This window comes from Coffea eugenioides, chromosome 10 (genome assembly GCF_003713205.1).
Source record: "Coffea eugenioides isolate CCC68of chromosome 10, Ceug_1.0, whole genome shotgun sequence".
NCBI classification, from domain to species: Eukaryota; Viridiplantae; Streptophyta; class Magnoliopsida; order Gentianales; family Rubiaceae; genus Coffea; species Coffea eugenioides.
This window is the reverse complement of record NC_040044.1, coordinates 7,287,127-7,304,134: the sequence shown is the minus strand read 5'-3', so window position 1 is coordinate 7,304,134 and position 17,008 is coordinate 7,287,127. Positions and strand designations below refer to the sequence as shown.

At 36.8% G+C, this 17,008-nt stretch overlaps 2 protein-coding genes and 1 pseudogene across 2 annotated transcripts; 2 read left to right on the top strand and 1 right to left on the bottom strand.

Annotated features, from left to right (window-relative positions):
* Nucleotides 1-5,268: 5,268 nt before the first annotated feature.
* On the bottom strand, nt 5,269-5,380 carry LOC113750933 (annotated as a pseudogene).
* A 1,113-nt stretch (nt 5,381-6,493) lies between these two features.
* LOC113749412 lies at nt 6,494-8,640 on the top strand. Its single transcript, XM_027293144.1, has 3 exons — nt 6,494-6,952; nt 7,077-7,163; nt 8,225-8,640. Exons 1-3 carry the CDS (start codon nt 6,530-6,532, stop codon nt 8,372-8,374), a joined length of 660 nt encoding a protein of 219 aa, XP_027148945.1. The 5' UTR covers nt 6,494-6,529; the 3' UTR covers nt 8,375-8,640.
* A 2,090-nt stretch (nt 8,641-10,730) lies between these two features.
* LOC113749857 (amino acid transporter AVT6A-like) lies at nt 10,731-15,601 on the top strand. The gene is made up of 5 exons (XM_027293725.1): nt 10,731-11,178; nt 11,611-11,763; nt 12,548-12,751; nt 13,796-14,261; nt 14,845-15,601. The coding sequence occupies exons 1-5, from the start codon at nt 10,761-10,763 to the stop codon at nt 14,981-14,983; spliced, it is 1,380 nt and encodes a 459-aa protein (XP_027149526.1). The 5' UTR covers nt 10,731-10,760; the 3' UTR covers nt 14,984-15,601.
* Nucleotides 15,602-17,008: the final 1,407 nt, after the last annotated feature.

Below are 17,008 nucleotides of genomic sequence, written 5' to 3'. Positions count from 1 at the left end.
TGTTATAAAGATACTAGTTAAATCACTTGATTATTTATCTGTACAAATTTCAAATAGTGCTATCACACCCAATCGATTTTTGAATATTAATTTACCATTGCAGAATAAATAAATTGCTATTTTACAAATTTCTGAATATTAATTTACTATTTATCTATAAAATAAATTGCTATTGTAGAATATTATAAATATTAATATTTGATATATCTCATAGAATTAATTACATTTATTTTTGTATAACAAAATTTGCATCATCATTACTATTAGAGATTCAATTGGTTGCATACAATTTAAACTATTCCAAATAATCACATTAAAAATGTTTTACATTATTTTTTTCAAAAAACTATTCCAAATAATTTTCTATCTAAATCACTCGGTCCTATTATACTTTTTTTTGGTCTCAATAGTTCAACACATTTGGAGAAGGCAACCGCTGAACTTTAATCTAACTAGTCAGAGAGTCTCTTAGAGCTCTTCCATGCATCAAGTTAGGAATGACAATGGAACAAGAGATCCTCCCCACCGCGTCGTAAGAGAACTCCTCCGACCTCCGCCGCCTTATCCGCAGATTCCAATCCCCCTGCCCTCATCTCTCGTGGGTGTGCCCACGGAGCCGCTTTCATATTTTTTTTCGTCGAGTCAATTTACTAATAATACTCAATTTATTGCTATTGTTACTGCAAATACTGCCGCTACTACTACTACTATAATTACTACTGGTCCAACCCTTTGTAAACTTCACAAATTACAACCTTGCGAGCATGCAATTTAGCAGACGAAACATGATCTCTTCTTCAAATAATTTAGGTCATCATCAGCTACGACTTAGGCATTAATGGAATTACTGAAAGTTAACTTCAGCTGAAAACCCAACCAATGATGGAAATATCATGTTATACATCTACCAAGGGAATGAAGTAACACACTGATCATTGATTGATACAACCCAAGAATGACAAGTCTTCCATCCTCGACAAAGATACAACCCAAGAATGACAAGAAGTTGCAAAGACATAGCCACTGTTGGATCAGACCAGAGCAGAAAAAAAAAAAAAAGAAAAAGAAGAAGATCATATAGCTTGAAAAACCGGCTATATCAAACTCTGAGGGATCAGATCAAAACGATCTACGACATTGTTGAAGACTTTCTTGAATCTGCAAACACGAAAATAATGTCAAACATTTTCTACATTTAACCAAAATCTAGGGTTAAGTAGTTGATCGAGCAGCCTGGAAAAATGCCAGCCCCATAATATTAATATTGTGGGTTGTCCCTACTATTCTTGCGCTTGAACTTTACTTCATCAACTACAAATTCATTGGTTGATAAAAGCCACCCAATAACTAAGAAATTTAGGACAGCAGCAAAATATATAGTCAATTGACGAGAAAGAAATATCCAACTACCGGACCTTTTCTGCAGCACGCAAGGAGCATATGGGAAGCGGGATGGTCATTTGAGGGACGTGGATCAGAAGATGTATTACGTTTCTTTTTCGCGCTTATAGTCAATTCTAAAGGTGACATTAGTTTTGTTCTCCACTAATTTTTCCTTTTAAGAATTAATTTTAACTTCTAATTAATTTTTATAACATTTCTATGTGATAGTCTCAACTGTTTTTCATTTAATATTTTGACTTTTTTTTTTTTTAATAAACTTAGAAAAAGGGAACCAAAACCATAAGTTCAAAGATATTTGCTTTTCTTTTCGAAATCAGCTCTTACAAAAATCAGAATTAATTTGAGATTAATTAGCCCATTACAACCATGTGCGAACTCGACCCCATAACGATTTGAGTGTATTAAACTTTACTTTTTCACGTACGCATGTCGGATAGGACAATTCATCTGAAAATGGAGAGGGGACGGAATGGAAAAATGGGTTTAAATATTACTAGCTTGTAGCTAGATTAGATACTAGCCTACGAAATTTTGCAAAACGACGTATCAATAAATATTTCTTGACTAATAATAACTTACTTTATACTCATGTGAAAAAGAAAAAGAAAAAAAACCGTTCCTTTCATTCCTCTCCCGTTGGTCGAGCATCTTCAAACCTTTCTTTGGTCCGGGAGAAGGGGGCGGCTATGTAGCAGGAGTCGTTTTGGATGTACGCCACCATCATTGATGGACGTTGGTTGCACATGGCCTAATCAATTCGACTCAAGGTCCGGCGCCAATTTCGTTGCATTTGTTGTTGAAACTTTGATGTCGTTTCTTCGTTTTGAGGCATGCACGTAGTTGTGACTTGCTACGGGCGTACACACAATTCCTTTGCAACGTTCAATCCAATAATTGTCATGCGTACGTAGAAGCTTTATATAAACACAGTAATGGCTGTTGGTCACCAACAAAATCTTTAAGATTTAGTAGGATGGAAGATTAAGAATTTAAATCTTATCTCCTATCACTTACCATAGTATGTGTTTTAACACTTAAATGGTTTAAATTCATACGAGTGCGTAATGCATCCGTCTGATTCAATAGTAATTCAATTCCCGTTAATTCCTCCGTACGGTTAGTTGGACCCTTCCCTTAAAATCGATTAGGAGTAGGTTTAAAGTAGATAAATACGATTGAAAAAAAAAAAAAAAAGAAGCTTTATAAAAACGTGATTCACATTTTGCATGGCGAATTTGAATGACAATTGTAACCCCAATTGATGCTGACAGTCAAAGTAAATTACACCTTTCTTGCTGAAAATTACATCGCCATCAATTTACCCGCAATAGTTTTGATGACTCGTACATAATCATATTGTCTAGTCTACTCTGCTCAAGATAAGGACAATGAAGAATGATGCCAAATTCGATTCCAGAGTTAATTTGGACATCTCACGATTCACGAACTGAATGAACGTGAGGGATCCTCAAATCTACTTTAAACGATTTTCCCATAAAGTGAATTTCATTGACGATCGAGAAATGACAACTAGTACTATCAACTATCAAGAAGAAGAAGAGGGAATGAGAGTTTCAGGTATTAGCTAGGTGGTCTACCCTGTTCCATATCTGGTGCACATGGACTCCACAATGTCGCCCCGATCGAGAAAAGCTCCCTTTCCTCAGCCACAGAAACCAAAAGAAAAAACAAAAGACTTTCACTTGGTTGTTGGCACAGTTTCATGTGAATAACTTATGGTTGGTAGATGAAGAAGACGGTGTGGTGCAACCATGTTGTTTTTTTTTTTTTGGTTATCTAAAGATATTGTATAAGTATCTCATTGGCCACAAACATTTTCAGAAGCATATCAGTATTGTGATTGGCATTCTAATTATAACATTAAATAAATGATTATCAGATATCTTTAGGAATAGAGAAATGTGTCTGGATATGACAAAAATATTTCGAGAGGACAAAAGTTCATTCATTTGATTATTGTTATGACATTATTTTAGGTGAACCTAAAATGCTATATTAAAGGGAGACCATATAAATGTACAAAATGAGCAGCTTTCCTAAGGCGAATACACTCAGCATAACAACCAGCTTACGTAGCAGAAAAATTATCTTTTGATCAAAAAAATTTTTAATCAATCATCAATTTTTGTATTGCTCTTACTCCTACTCTACTCCAATTTATTTAAGGAATGATTGAATTGAGCCAAGAGAGCTAAAATGAGTGATTTTTTCACGTTTAGATCACAGCAGTACATTATTATACGCCCTTTAATATATAAGTTTTAACTAGTTGATTCGACTTGTGATCAACTCACTTAAGACTATTTTGGACAGCACTAAAAGTTGCCAATTAGCATTGTCTCCATTAATTCCCCTCCAAGTCGTAACAACAGGCTATTGCATGCATCATTGTTCATTAATGACACTCTGCAACACCGCAGTTGAAGGCGCACAGAGATCCTCTAGTTCTCTCCGTATTACGGACCACGGGCAGAGCGGTTGCAGGTGCAAATTTTTGTGAGTCCCACACACGTTATTAAAAAAGAGGTACAAAAAGTAATTTGGATCGTATAATTTTTTTTGGCCAAATCTTGACCGTGAATAGCTCAGGAGCGGTCCATCTGATGACCGCTCCTGCCCCTCATCCATGTAATACATGGCTGCAAGGACATATAATCTGCAAAACTGGCTAGCCAAGGCTTCTTGTTGTCGTCCTCGTCATCTTTTTTCTTTCTTTTTTTTTTAACCAAACTAGAAAATAAAAAAAAAAAAAGGATTTGTCCTCTGTGATGAACATGAGTTCATGGAAACTCAATATGGAGGTCAGATATTCAAACTTCACATCTTACCGTTCAAAAAATCGAAGAGTGTATCAAAACACCCCTTTAGTTTTCATGCCTGCCCACCCTCAAGTCCCTTGCACAAACCCCCTTATACAAGTCAATCGAGTTCCCCCTTCCCTGCAGAGTAACATAGTATGTCAAAAAAAAAATGTAATGGCCCTATAAATAGAGCTCATTTAGGATACAGACAGGAAAGGTTACTAATGTAATCATTTTGTAACAGTAGTATAAGAACACTTCAACAAGTTATAATTCAGTGTAAACGATTTATATATTTTTACGTATTCTGATCTTTATAATTCAAATTTTGCCTTCTTGGTAAATTGGAGCTAATGAATTGTTGGGAACAATTGTAACTGACAACCGTTCTTGCTTTTGAATCCTAGTTCATTCCTTGTACAATAAGACCATTAATATATCCTTTATTGATATGACGTCTTTGGCCATGATTGAATTAATTTTATGTGAAGGAAAAAAATGTTAATCGGGTAATATTTTGCTCTTCGGAGCAGTGAGGTGACCGACATGCATGATTGATTATGTTATTATCTATTTTTGTAACTGATTAGTATCTTCCCATAAATTGGCATTTTCTCAAAAAAAAAAAAAAAAAAAAAAAGGATACCGTGTATCTTTGTTCTTGGTTGTATATTAATGATGGTTTCGCGATGAAAGGAATCTTATGGTTGGGTTATCCTTAACCAATGTACCGGACCTTAACTTAGAAGAACACAATCACACATACATACAATGTATGTATACAATGTACTCACATATCCAGTTGCATCTCTAGGTTGGACAGGGTTTTGCATGAGATTCATCACGTAGACTAACAAAATTTACTGTCTAAATAAGACATTGTACCACAAGTGATGACTTTTATGTCGCGTAATAGGCCTGGATAAGCTTAAAAGTCGAAGACAATAACTGGTACCTCTCACATAATTCCATGAAAAGATTCGATACAGGGACGACCTGTACTGCGAAGTTTCTATATGCAAGCTTGTTTGTTGTTCTTCTGAAAAATGCATATTTAATCTGATCTTCGATTTGTGCATGTCATCCTTGTGCAGGGGGGCCATGCTGATCTTGTCTGTTTCGTCCCAATTTTATCGAACCGACCCCGAGGGACATATTTAATCTAATCCATTTTAGAAATTTACAAAAGTAATAAATTGTATCCCGATGATGCAATTAATGAGTGAATAGTTGAGTCGGGACTTGGGACTCGGCTGTTGTTGCAGCAAAATTCTTTGGATTTTATGCATGTTACTGCAGCAAAATAACCAATGGAGTACGCGAACACAAATTGGCTCAGTTGAAAAGAACAGATTATTTTCTTACAAAAAAGTCGCGTGTTCGAATTCCATCATCGATGTAATGGTTGTATTAGTGGACGATTTGTAAGAACATCTATAAGTGATCTATGATCCTGGAAGCATGTCTTGACCCGTAGTGATGACCAGAGTCGAATCCATCCAAACTTTTTCGTACAAAAAAAAAAAAACAAATGAAGTACAACTATGACTAACAACTTAATTACAAATTTGAGCTAGTAGTTGTGAAAATTGTTGGATTTTAGGCGATCTATGTTAAAATCATCATAAAATCACGGGACAATCTTGAACTTTGCTCACACAGACAGACTTTCGATGCTGTATGCTATATGAAAAAGAATAATACTTGGTGAACGAATAAAACGTAGGAGCCCCTCATGGACAGCTCGTTTGGTCATGGCATCTTCCTTAAGAGCCATTGTCCAATCTCCCGCAAGGGTTCGAGTCCCATGGTTAACGTGTTGGTGGAGGATTAGTCGAGTCCAGTTTACCCGATGACCCGGATACTCCCTCCGTCAGAAAAAAAAAAAAAAGAATAAAACGTAGGAAATGGAAAATCTAATGAATAATACTTGGGAATTCTACAATCCAATTGACAGAACGTCGAGTGAAATACTATGCGCGTATAATTTTAATAAAAGACAAGAGTTTAAATGGGCTTTGATCAAATGTAGATGTTGAAAGGAAAAGCCCATTAAGTTTTATGGGCTTCGATCCAAACTATTCCAAAAGCCCGCTGAATAAGGAATTCTTATTTTCCCTCCGCGCCACTGGATCCAAACTTTGGACGTAAGAAAAAGTCATAATGTTCGAAACCAAACGACGCCGTTAGGACGTTGCCTCTGGTCTTTGACTCTGCCCGGACGCTTTCAAACAAGGAATATAGTCAAAAACTGTGAATTGAAATGGCGTAAAAAAAAAAAAAAGAGAAAAGGTTGCAGATTGATGGCAGCCATGGAGTTGAAATGCTCGGACATAAGCTCATGGAAGGCGGCTCTGTCGTCCTACAAGTCCAGCATCGAATCCCTAAACAAACCAAACCTTATTTCCCTCGACGATTTCTACAGGAACGAGCTTCCGGTACTGGTAAAGCAGAGGAACCCTACTCCATATATAACGACTGATGAACTCTCAAAATTAATGCAGTGGAAGCTGAGCAGGGGCAAATGGAGGCCCAGGCTGCTGGACTTCGTTTCTTCGCTGAACGACGACGTTGTCAAATCAGCCTCGCGAAAAGCGTTCGAGTCGTTGCCGGACGTTTCTAAAGCTGTTAAGGAGCTCACCGTCTTGAAAGGCGTGGGCCCCGCCACTGCCTCCGCTATTCTCGCTGCCTATGCTCCTCATATTACTCCATTCATGTCCGACGAGGTACAAAAATTCAGAGAATTTGTGGAATTATTTTTCTTGAAAATAATAATAGTAATAAAGGAGACATTTTATGTAAATTAATTAATTATTGTTTTTTGGGTGGCTGCGAATGTGGTTGAATAAGGCGATGGAAGCAGCAATTGGTAACACGAAGGACTATACATTGAAGAGTTATCTAGTTTTTGTGGAGAAGTTACAAGCCAAGGCAATGGTTGGTTTGAATTTATTTATTTTTTCTATGTGTTTTATTTTTATTAATCAGAGATTGTTGTTATTGCAACTTCGAGCTGAATTTTGCAGCTAACTAATATATTTCCGGATGTTTTTGGTATCAAGTGTATCCTGTTATAGAAAATGATGAGAATTCAAAATTATTCAGTTGCAATTAATTTATCTACTGCATCTATTTTTTTAAAAAAAATGTTTTTCACTGCATTCTAGAAAAACATATTTTCGTCAACAAGTTAGTTTTTGCTGATTGATGCGATTCCTTCGACTTGGCTGCATCGTGGTCATGTGACTTCACAATGCACATTGCCAATTGCCCTGCATTGCCATATTGAACTGATTCTTCCCGTGGCTTGTGCTTCAGATTTGGTGCAATATAATCATAAAATTATGATTTTATTTATTTGTTTATTTTTGTCTTTGCAATCATCACCTTGTGGTGCTGGAGTGTTTTTTTAATATGAAGGCCTTGCTTACCGTCTGGCATCTTGACTAGTTGATTTATGTCGACGGTAATGCTAGTGCTTTTACATGTTTAATTACTATTAATATAATTATGTGCTTGAACATCTTTCCCTTCAATTCAATTTATTCTTCCTGGATCTCTGGGCAGAGAGGGTATCTGAATCTTCTCGAATGTTTACTAGGTTCAATCACTTAAAGACATTGCCAGAAAATTTTTTAGCCTTCAGAATTGATCATCCTAAATGGCAGCCCAGAATATACAGGAAGAGGTTGGGGTAGTGAGGGGCTGGGGTAAATGCTGCATTAGGGCCTAGAGGTCATAGTTTTGATACCATCTTTGATGGCTTGTTTGAAAGGTGAAACTCCTGATGAAGGATGGTGTATCATCTATTTACTTCTTGCATGCTGATGTAGCTACTTTGATATCTGATATTTGGATGTTTACATGAATGACTTGATATAGACTGAACTGCGCTATTGGTCCTAGCCAAACTGCTATCTTATCGTGAGTTGGATTCTCTTTCTGTTTGACATTGCATCTTTGTTGTTTGATGCAATCTATGGAAAAATTGCTCTTAGGAACTTTCGAGCGAGGAGGACCTATTCACACCATCAGATGTTGAGAGGGCTTTGTGGAGTGCTTCTGTAGCTGCCAAGTCAAAAGCTTTATCATCAAAGCCTGCTGAGGTTGACTTAGACAAGAATTCCAAAAGAAAGAGAAAGCGGTGATTGGAAACTAACTAGTCCGATTCTGGCACTAACTAGCACATAAGTTAATTCTTGCACTGCGTTATACCCAAGTAACTCTAGTAATGTGCAGCTTGGGTTTTCTTCCCCATGGAATATGTCTATTGCAAGACAATTTTTGGTACAGTTTGGTCTATCTTGCTCTGCCTCAGGTTGACATCATGGTCTTGGACTCATTCCTGTGCAGTCTTCTAATATGAGAAACCTGACCAATGCTCATAAATCTACTGCTAATTTCTGTGGTCTCTTGGGTCTTCTATTGGGGTGGAATCTACAAAGTAAGGTGATAATTACTGGTTTCCAAACTCTCAACTGGTCATCTTTGATTATCGTTCCGAGCGTGATGACCTATTGCCTCATAATGCAAGGATGAAGGCGCAGACAAGCTGAGTACAGAGCAGTTTTAAACTGATAGGGGCATTTATCTTTGCTCATTTTAGACTTTGATACAAGCACGGCCAACCTGAACACTAGGTTTTAGAACGAGGGGGTTGCTTGAGACTTGTTGCACTTGCTTGAGGTCGCGGATGCATTAACTACTATTAGCCTGGGCCATCGCTTATACATTTACCCAAATATGTGTAGCTTAGCGGGCTATTGCTTATTTTCGGCTTAGACTGGGGGCCAATAAATGGAGTATAAAACTAATACGATTTAGATTGGCTTCAATCTGCAATATCCAGTTCATTTCGATCATTTCTTTTTAGCAGATGTAGCTGCTAAAAGGGAACCTTTTTTGGCAATGCCAAAAGGGTGGGGCTACTTGTTTAGCTGTCATATGCCTAGTTCCTGTGTTAATGGTTGGAAATGCAAGTCTGGTGAAGAAGCTGTTTAGCTTGGGAAAGAAATCTTTTGGCCAAAATATCTACCTAACTTTGGGCAACTCTTTGCACTTGATTAAGCAGACCTAACTTTGTATTGAAAAAAGATGCAAAACTTGATTTCAGTATTAGTTCAAAGTTGCTTGTCAGAAAGGTCACATGTTTTTATGATGGATAAAAGAGGGAAATATAATTTACTTCTTCTGAGTACTTAATATTTTATCTATCTAATCCATGCGCCAATGGTAAAAATCGAAAATGAAAAACAATCGGTAAAAGCTTATTATATACACTAATCAAAATACACTGTACGCCCTTTCGGATGATTTCTGAATTGGAAGTATTCTCTGCTGGAAAAGGAAAAAGGAAATTTAGAAGTTATCCAAAAGAAGGGATATGATTTTCATTTATCTTACTTCCTAACATCATTAACGTCTTGGAATAGTCCAATAGTTAGGGAAGGTTTTTAGAAATTTTACTCCTGTCAGTAGGGGTGGCAATTTCTGACACGACCCGAAAACACGACACGAACCTAACACGAAATTAATGGGTTTGGGTTGAAGTTTTGGGGGTTCGGGTCAGAATCGGATCGAACCCGAAAAGAAAACAGGTCGATTTCGGGTCAACCCGTGGTGACCTAATATGACTCGATATGATCCGTTTACAAATTAAAAATAATTTAATAAACATAAAAATTATTTTATCTAACTAAACTAAATCATTCTTTTTTTTCAAAGACATTAATTACTTAATTCTAAATGAATTTATTTACCTTGTGTGAAGTTAAAATTATTATATTTGGACAAATAATATAATTCGTTTTAATTTATTTTATATTTGATTTGGGATAAAACACTTTTACGGTGTTTAATTTATTTTGGATTTGATTTGAAATTATTTATTTAAATTTTTATTACTTGATGATGTAATTAACTTTGTGAGAAATTGATTTTATTAGAATTTACAGTGATAAATTAATAAATTAAAATTAATTTTCGGGTAGACCCGCCAATCCAAAATTTTCGGGTTCGTGTCAGATATACTGACCCGTCATGGGTTGACGGGGTCGGGTTCGGGTCAACAGATTTTTTGGCGGGTCGGGTCAAGTTCTCGACCCTGCCAACCTGATTGGATCCGAATTGCCACCCCTACCTGTCAGGTTTAAAATTGAATTTTTTAAATTCTTTTCGTAATTAAGTTCAGAGTTCAAATTTTGATATGACAGTTGGGGATATGAAAAAAAAAAAGGAAAGAACAAACTCTTTTAACATTTGGCAAGATTATTATTATCCTGTAGAATATGTTGGTAGACATTTCATTTCATAGTTCATACACTAGAGTTTAGACACAGGAAAAGTCCATGTCCTAACGGCCAGTTTCGGGTCCCATCATCGCCGATTTGTTACCATCTAATTGGCTTCCACGTCCACGTTACTTCCCGCGTAAACTCATAACACAGAGCCTCGTCCACTGTCTACGTTCGTTTGATATATTCAATCGGATCAATCCAACAAAATCTGACAAATTCTAACCAGAAATTTACGAGAATGTCCTACGTCGATCGCAAGTATCGCCGGAGCCCTAAATCAACGCCCCTCCTTCCAAGCAAGCGTGTTGCCGACGGCGATGGGGAATTTCACGAGGTCGCCAGCTTTGACGTCGATGGGGCCTCATTCTCTGGCGCCGTTTTCAATCTCTCTACCACCATCGTCGGCGCCGGAATTATGGCCCTTCCCGAAACGCTGAAGCAATTAGGGATGTTCCCGGGGCTAATCTTCATCGTTCTCGCTGCAATGTTGACGGAAAAGTCTATTGAGATTATTTTAAGGTTTAGTAAAGCTTCCAAAGCCACCTCTTACTCCGGCTTAGCCTGCGATGCATTCGGCAGCGCCGGCCGGACTTTGCTTCAGTTCTGCATTGTGATTAACAACGTCGGCACTCTTGTTGTCTACATGATTATCATAGGTATTGGTCCTAAGCTCCAATCATTTTTGTTCTTTTTTTTCCTTTTTTGGCTTTTCTTATCTAATTTTATGGGCTTACATACATTGGTTTCAGCTAGGTTTTAATATGAGCTGAAGTTGCTTTTTTTTTTTGGGAGAAAATCCAATTTCATTGCAAACTGATGTTTTTATTTTCATTTTTTTGCCTTCTGGGATAAAGTATGATATGTTTTCATCAATTTGTGATTAGAATTTTGGTGGCGTTGAATTTTACGAGGCTCAATTTGAGCTAAGCTATGTTAGGTGTGCCACCCTGGTAGACCAGGGGCAGTATTTGCTGGGGTGAGGATGAGGTAAGTGCAACTGTAGATGGTGTCCTAGTGGGAATAATATTAGTGCTACATGCTGAATGACGAAGAATCCTTTGGGAAGTAACTTTTGTCTCTGGTGACAGGTGATGTGCTATCAGGGTCTACGTCAGATGGGGTGCATCATTCAGGTGTAATGGAAGAATGGTTCGGTCAGTATTGGTGGACTAGACGATCTTTCGTGCTGCTTCTAACAGCCCTTTTCGTTTTTGCTCCTTTGATATCATTCAAGCGTGTTGGTGAGCATCCAAAACTCTTTCCCGTCTTATAATCTTACTATTTCTACTTTGAGTTGTATATAATAACTTCACACTATGTGCCTGGTTTTGTAGAAGTTTCCTGATATTGAATTCTTGTTTAATTTTACATCACAGCGTACACACATTCAAGTGATAGTCCAATTTGTGTAGATATGTTGTTCATTTTGTGTCACCCGTCTCTGAAAGTTATGGTGGTTCATTAGCTATCTAGAAATGTTAAACCCCTTGGGATCCATTATATTCAATATATCGTTTTGGTTTGGAGAAAAAGCTCCTATGAAAAACTTTACCCATGGAGTTAATACCCATCTAACTGACCTTTCTTTCCTCAATGAAATGTAGTATTATCCCTCTGAATTGAGTCAATCTAAAGCTTGTTCTTTGTTGAAGAGATTTAATTAAATTGAGATGAAGTGTGAAAACAAGAGATACTAGGTTAAGATCCAATCACCCTTTATTGAACTCTGTGAGCCTAAAAGAGAAAAAATCATCCCAAGTTTAATCTGAAAGGATTGAGATTGTGGCATATCGCTAGTTGCACTCCTTTGATTACCATTGAGTTTAATCCTTTTATTTGGGTAAGATAGTAGTACAACTTCGGCTATTTGGTATAAACTTTTCTTGTAAACATAGTAGAAGATTAGCAGTTGCTCAAGCATTTAGTTTTGTCCATGATCATCTAACAAGCATCATACCAGCTAGATTCTTTGATATACATGCTAGCTTATCACCATTGGCTAATATTAGTAATTTCCTTAACTAGATTCACTGAGATACACATCAGCTTTGTCGGTGGCTTTGGCTGTTGTATTTGTGGTGATCACAGCAGGAATAGCCATTATTAAACTGATAAATGGCAGCATTGGAATACCACGTTTGATGCCAAAACTTGTTGATCAGGCATCTTTTTGGAGGCTTTTCACCGTTGTTCCTGTACTTGTTACTGCCTATATTTGTCATCACAATGGTAAGTTCTGGTCTTTAATCTATTTAATCACAATGGTGTTTTACTTAATTTTACTGTTGCACAAGGAACTCGCTTGTGTATTTTATTTGGGTGTCTTGCAGGAGAAAAGCATATCATTGTTGCCTAACTCTTCCAATTAAATAGTCCATTTTTAGCCTTTTGGTGTTGGCAATGAATGCTTTACAAATAGTCATATTAGTGACTGAAAAGTTGAAATAAGAATAGCACTATGCAATTCTAACTCGTCATTTGCATAGTTTTACTGCCATTGTCAAGTGTAGATGTGTCTGGAACTTTTAACTAATGATTTTTCAAAATGAAAATTTATAGTCCTTGATGTTTTTTGAGAAGAAAATTGTTATCATCTATGATGAATTAAGAAGTGTAATTATGGGTATCATGTGTACTTTGAAAGTTGTTACAACTTACAAACGTTTTAAAGTAATTTAATGTCACAGTAGATGTACCCGGTGTGTTTATGTATGGTCTAAATTGGAATATGTATGTGGTTTGTGTTTTTATTTAATAATTCAAGGAAATGCCTCATCATGTTTGTGTTATCTTGTCTGAGTGATGGCCTTCTTACAAGGATACTTCATGTGTTTTAGAAACATTTCTTATGCATAAATGATTATGCTGGAAAATGTTTAAATCCGGGGCAATTAAGTGATTTTCTTTGCAATGTGTAATTCTAAACATCACATGGGGAAAGCTTTAAGCAAAAAGAAAATAGGGGGAGTTTTAAGTGTATGCAGATTGAATGTTGGATTATTTGGGATGTTCTTAAATATTGGGGTGGAAAATGTATGAATTTGATTTTGGCAATTTATTACTTACCATGGTGGAAATGAGGAGATTATCCTGGTCGTGCAATCAATGCTATCAAGGCATGGTGCCAGTTAATAGAGCTCGAGAAGTGATCCTGGAAATTGATTTTACTATCATCTTTAGAGTGTTTGAGATTTTCTGCTGCATTATAAGTGCTTTTTCTTCTCTTGCCACTAGTTGGTTTTTGCTGATTGCTTCTCTGTACATGTGTTACAGTTCATCCCATAGAGAATGAGCTAAAAGACTCCGCACAGATGAAGTCTATAGTCAGGACGTCAATCACTTTGTGTACATCTGTTTATTTAGCAACTAGCTTCTTTGGATTTCTCCTCTTTGGAGATCAGACAATGGATGATATACTCTCCAATTTTGATGGCAGTCTTGGGATCCCATATGGCTTACTGCTTAATGATGTGGTGAGAGTGAGCTATGTAGTTCACCTGATGCTTGTATTTCCCATTGTATTCTTTTCACTTCGCCTCAACGTTGATGGCCTTGTGTTCCATCATGCAATTCCTATTGTTTATGATAATAGAAGATTCTTCTCAGTTACTGCAACCTTAATCAGTTTCATCTTTGTGGGAGCCAATTGTGTACCTAGCATCTGGGATGCTTTTCAGTTCACTGGAGCTACAGCTACAGTCTCTGTTGGTTACATATTTCCTGCTGCCATTGCACTTAGGTGAGTACAGAGTTAATGGTCTCCATTATATGAATTATACACTTAAGAAGCATGCTAACATCTATTCTCTTAGTTGTTTTTATGTATACAAGCTATGCGCTCGGTACAGATTAAAAAATAATAATAAATAAATAATATAATTTGATAGATTTTTCTTAAATTGCCACATCTGCAGGACTGAAAGTGATAGAATACTGTATTTTGTTGCTCCTCTGCTTTCAGTTCTGCTGTACATTAGCTAGATGCCTGTCATTTGTGTCGGCTTAAAACAGAAGATTAGGAATGTTCAAAATGTAGATGGGTTGTAAAATTAATGATGAGCTTGTTTAAACTCAACTCCACTTGTTATATATGTTCCTAAATCGGTAATTCCATTCCAAAGAAGGATACTTATTGTCCTTAACTGTTAGTTCCAGATTGGACACAAGGAGACATTACCTTTCTGACACTATGTTGTACAGATAAATTTTCAAAAACATTCTCTCCTTTTTTCTCAGCTTGCAATCATCACTTGCCAACTATTATTCTTCCATTTTGGTATTATGTTTCCGAATTTTCATGTTAAGTGGTTATGCTTGTGCAGAGATACTCATGGCATTGCGACCAAGAATGACAGGCTTGTGTCATGGGTCATGATACTCCTGGCTGTGTCTTCAAGCAGTGTGGCTATCTGCAGTGACATCTACAGCAGTTTTATTAGCAGTAGAGGAGTTGATACATAGCCTGAAAAGAAGAGAGGATATAGGAGACTTGTCATGCAGTGAAGACATGGAGAGGGTTACAGATATTGTTTAAGACTAACTATCAGGTTCATCGATTGTATTTGCCCTGTACTTCCGGTGCCACACTACTTGGTAATCTGAGTCCTGAGAAAATGAAAGCCTTAATTTACGTTTAAAGGACTAAAGAATCCCAGAATCAACTAGAAATGAGCGATTCTTGGACAGTCTGAGTTGGGTGTGTTGTCTTGGTTCTGGAGATGCTGTGGCTCATAAAATTCAAATGTAGGGTGAATTGCTGGGCAGCCATCCATAGATGCTTTTTTAAAATTTTGAAGTGTAATCAATTTTCTTAATCTGTACATTTGGTTAACCAGTTTAGGGCGAAAATTCATAGTTTTTTCTCACTCATGTAGAAAAATTAGAAAAATCTGAGCTTCACGGGTTTGCTTCTTGGATTATCTTTCCCAGATGAAACTTCTCTCTGCAGAATCCCAGTAGGGTGATGTTGTTGTTACACGCTCCATTTTCGTCATAAATGCAAATCAAAGGAATCCCATGAGCTATAGTTATTAGTTAATTGTGGTCTTCATGTAAATCGATGAAATACCTGTTTGAACATTTTGTCTGATGCCTTGAGTTATTTCTGTTGCTCCTAATGTCGTAAACATTTTTTTACTCTTTTTTGGTTAAGTAAGTCAGGTTTGTATCAATTATAAATTCTGCAAATCATAGTCAGATGAGCACTAATCGTTGCTGAAGTGATTCTCTCAAGTATCATCTGCAGATCTGACCTATTGTAGACATTAGGCTTTGTTTCTGCAAATCTCTTCCTGGCAATGATGTACTGTTCTTGGCTAATGAATCTCAACTTGGAAGGCTTGTGATACTGAACCGTATCAGGTATTAATGTGTGTGCCAAATGACAAACAGGTATTTCAATCCTGACATGTTTTGTTCCTCATTTACCAACCATGTTTGCATGAATCATGCATTGCACGATTCTGACGTATGTTTCTTTATTTCGAGTGGCATCGTTTTGACTTTGTTTCTTCACCTTTTCTTTCTGGGACCATTTTTTTTTTCTTTTAACTTCCAACCTCCACATTCAAGATGTGGTCCAATACACAACAATAGTGAACGAGGATGCACGTCGTTCTTTTCTCAAGTGTCGAGTGACTAAGGGTCAGTTAGAAATTATTATTGTAAATAAACTGTCTGAATGGTATAGGACATAGCTGGGGAAATGGGATTTTATATGGTTGACGATCTTTTTTTTTTTAATTATTCTTGAGGGCATTATATTTGACGACTTTAAAGAAGGCGCGATTCCAAATGGTACACCTGATCGTAGGTTCAGGCGCTGATTTTGTTGTCAAACAAAGCATGAAACCCACTTTCCGTTGGTTAAACAAATCAATGTTGTAACTTGTAAAAAACTGGATTTCAGCCCAAATGCATTTATGTGAAGTGCATCAAATTTATTCGTAGATTTACTTGGCAGAATTCTATAACTTCTTTGGGTGAGTGCCTAGTCTTTTAGAAATAGGTTGGTGATGCTGCTAGAGCACTTATTTTCTCGTTGGAGAGATTTTACTCTACAAGGAAAAAAATGCTCTGGCAAGAAAATAGTTGTTCTCGCATTATCGAAGCCTAATCCCTTTTCTCTCGTTGTATTAATATAAATGTGAAAAACAATAAAGGGACTAATCATGCTTTACGTTTTAATGCAGTTTGCAGGGAGGTTGAGCTCGCTTTTTCAGCAGCTGGACAATTGAGGTGTGAAATTTAATGTCCGTCATTAATTATGTCCCATTTTATGGTATCATGTTCTTCATAATCACTAGTCTTTTATAAGATTCGTCTGAAGTTGATGTGCAAATCTCATTGACCTTGTTAACTGCCTAAACACATGCTAATTTTTCTGCCTGACTTCCTAGAAAAGGCCGTGCAGTTGACATTTTAACCATCATTTTCGTTATTGGAATTGATGGAACAGAGAATCCATACAAAATTTTATTCTAGGCC

What these genes read in the sequence shown, in the direction of transcription:
- LOC113749412 (XM_027293144.1), top strand. Translation starts at nt 6,530, where the DNA reads ATGGCAGCCATGGAGTTGAAATGCTCGGACATAAGCTCATGGAAGGCG. An exon ending in CTCCATTCATGTCCGACGAG is followed by an intron (nt 6,953 to 7,076) that starts GTACAAAAATTC and finishes TGGTTGAATAAG; the next exon opens with GCGATGGAAGCAGCAATTGG. An exon ending in AGTTACAAGCCAAGGCAATG is followed by an intron (nt 7,164 to 8,224) that starts GTTGGTTTGAAT and finishes AATTGCTCTTAG; the next exon opens with GAACTTTCGAGCGAGGAGGA.
- LOC113749857 (XM_027293725.1), top strand. Translation starts at nt 10,761, where the DNA reads ATGTCCTACGTCGATCGCAAGTATCGCCGGAGCCCTAAATCAACGCCC. An exon ending in CTATATTTGTCATCACAATG is followed by an intron (nt 12,752 to 13,795) that starts GTAAGTTCTGGT and finishes CATGTGTTACAG; the next exon opens with TTCATCCCATAGAGAATGAG. An exon ending in CCTGCTGCCATTGCACTTAG is followed by an intron (nt 14,262 to 14,844) that starts GTGAGTACAGAG and finishes ATGCTTGTGCAG; the next exon opens with AGATACTCATGGCATTGCGA.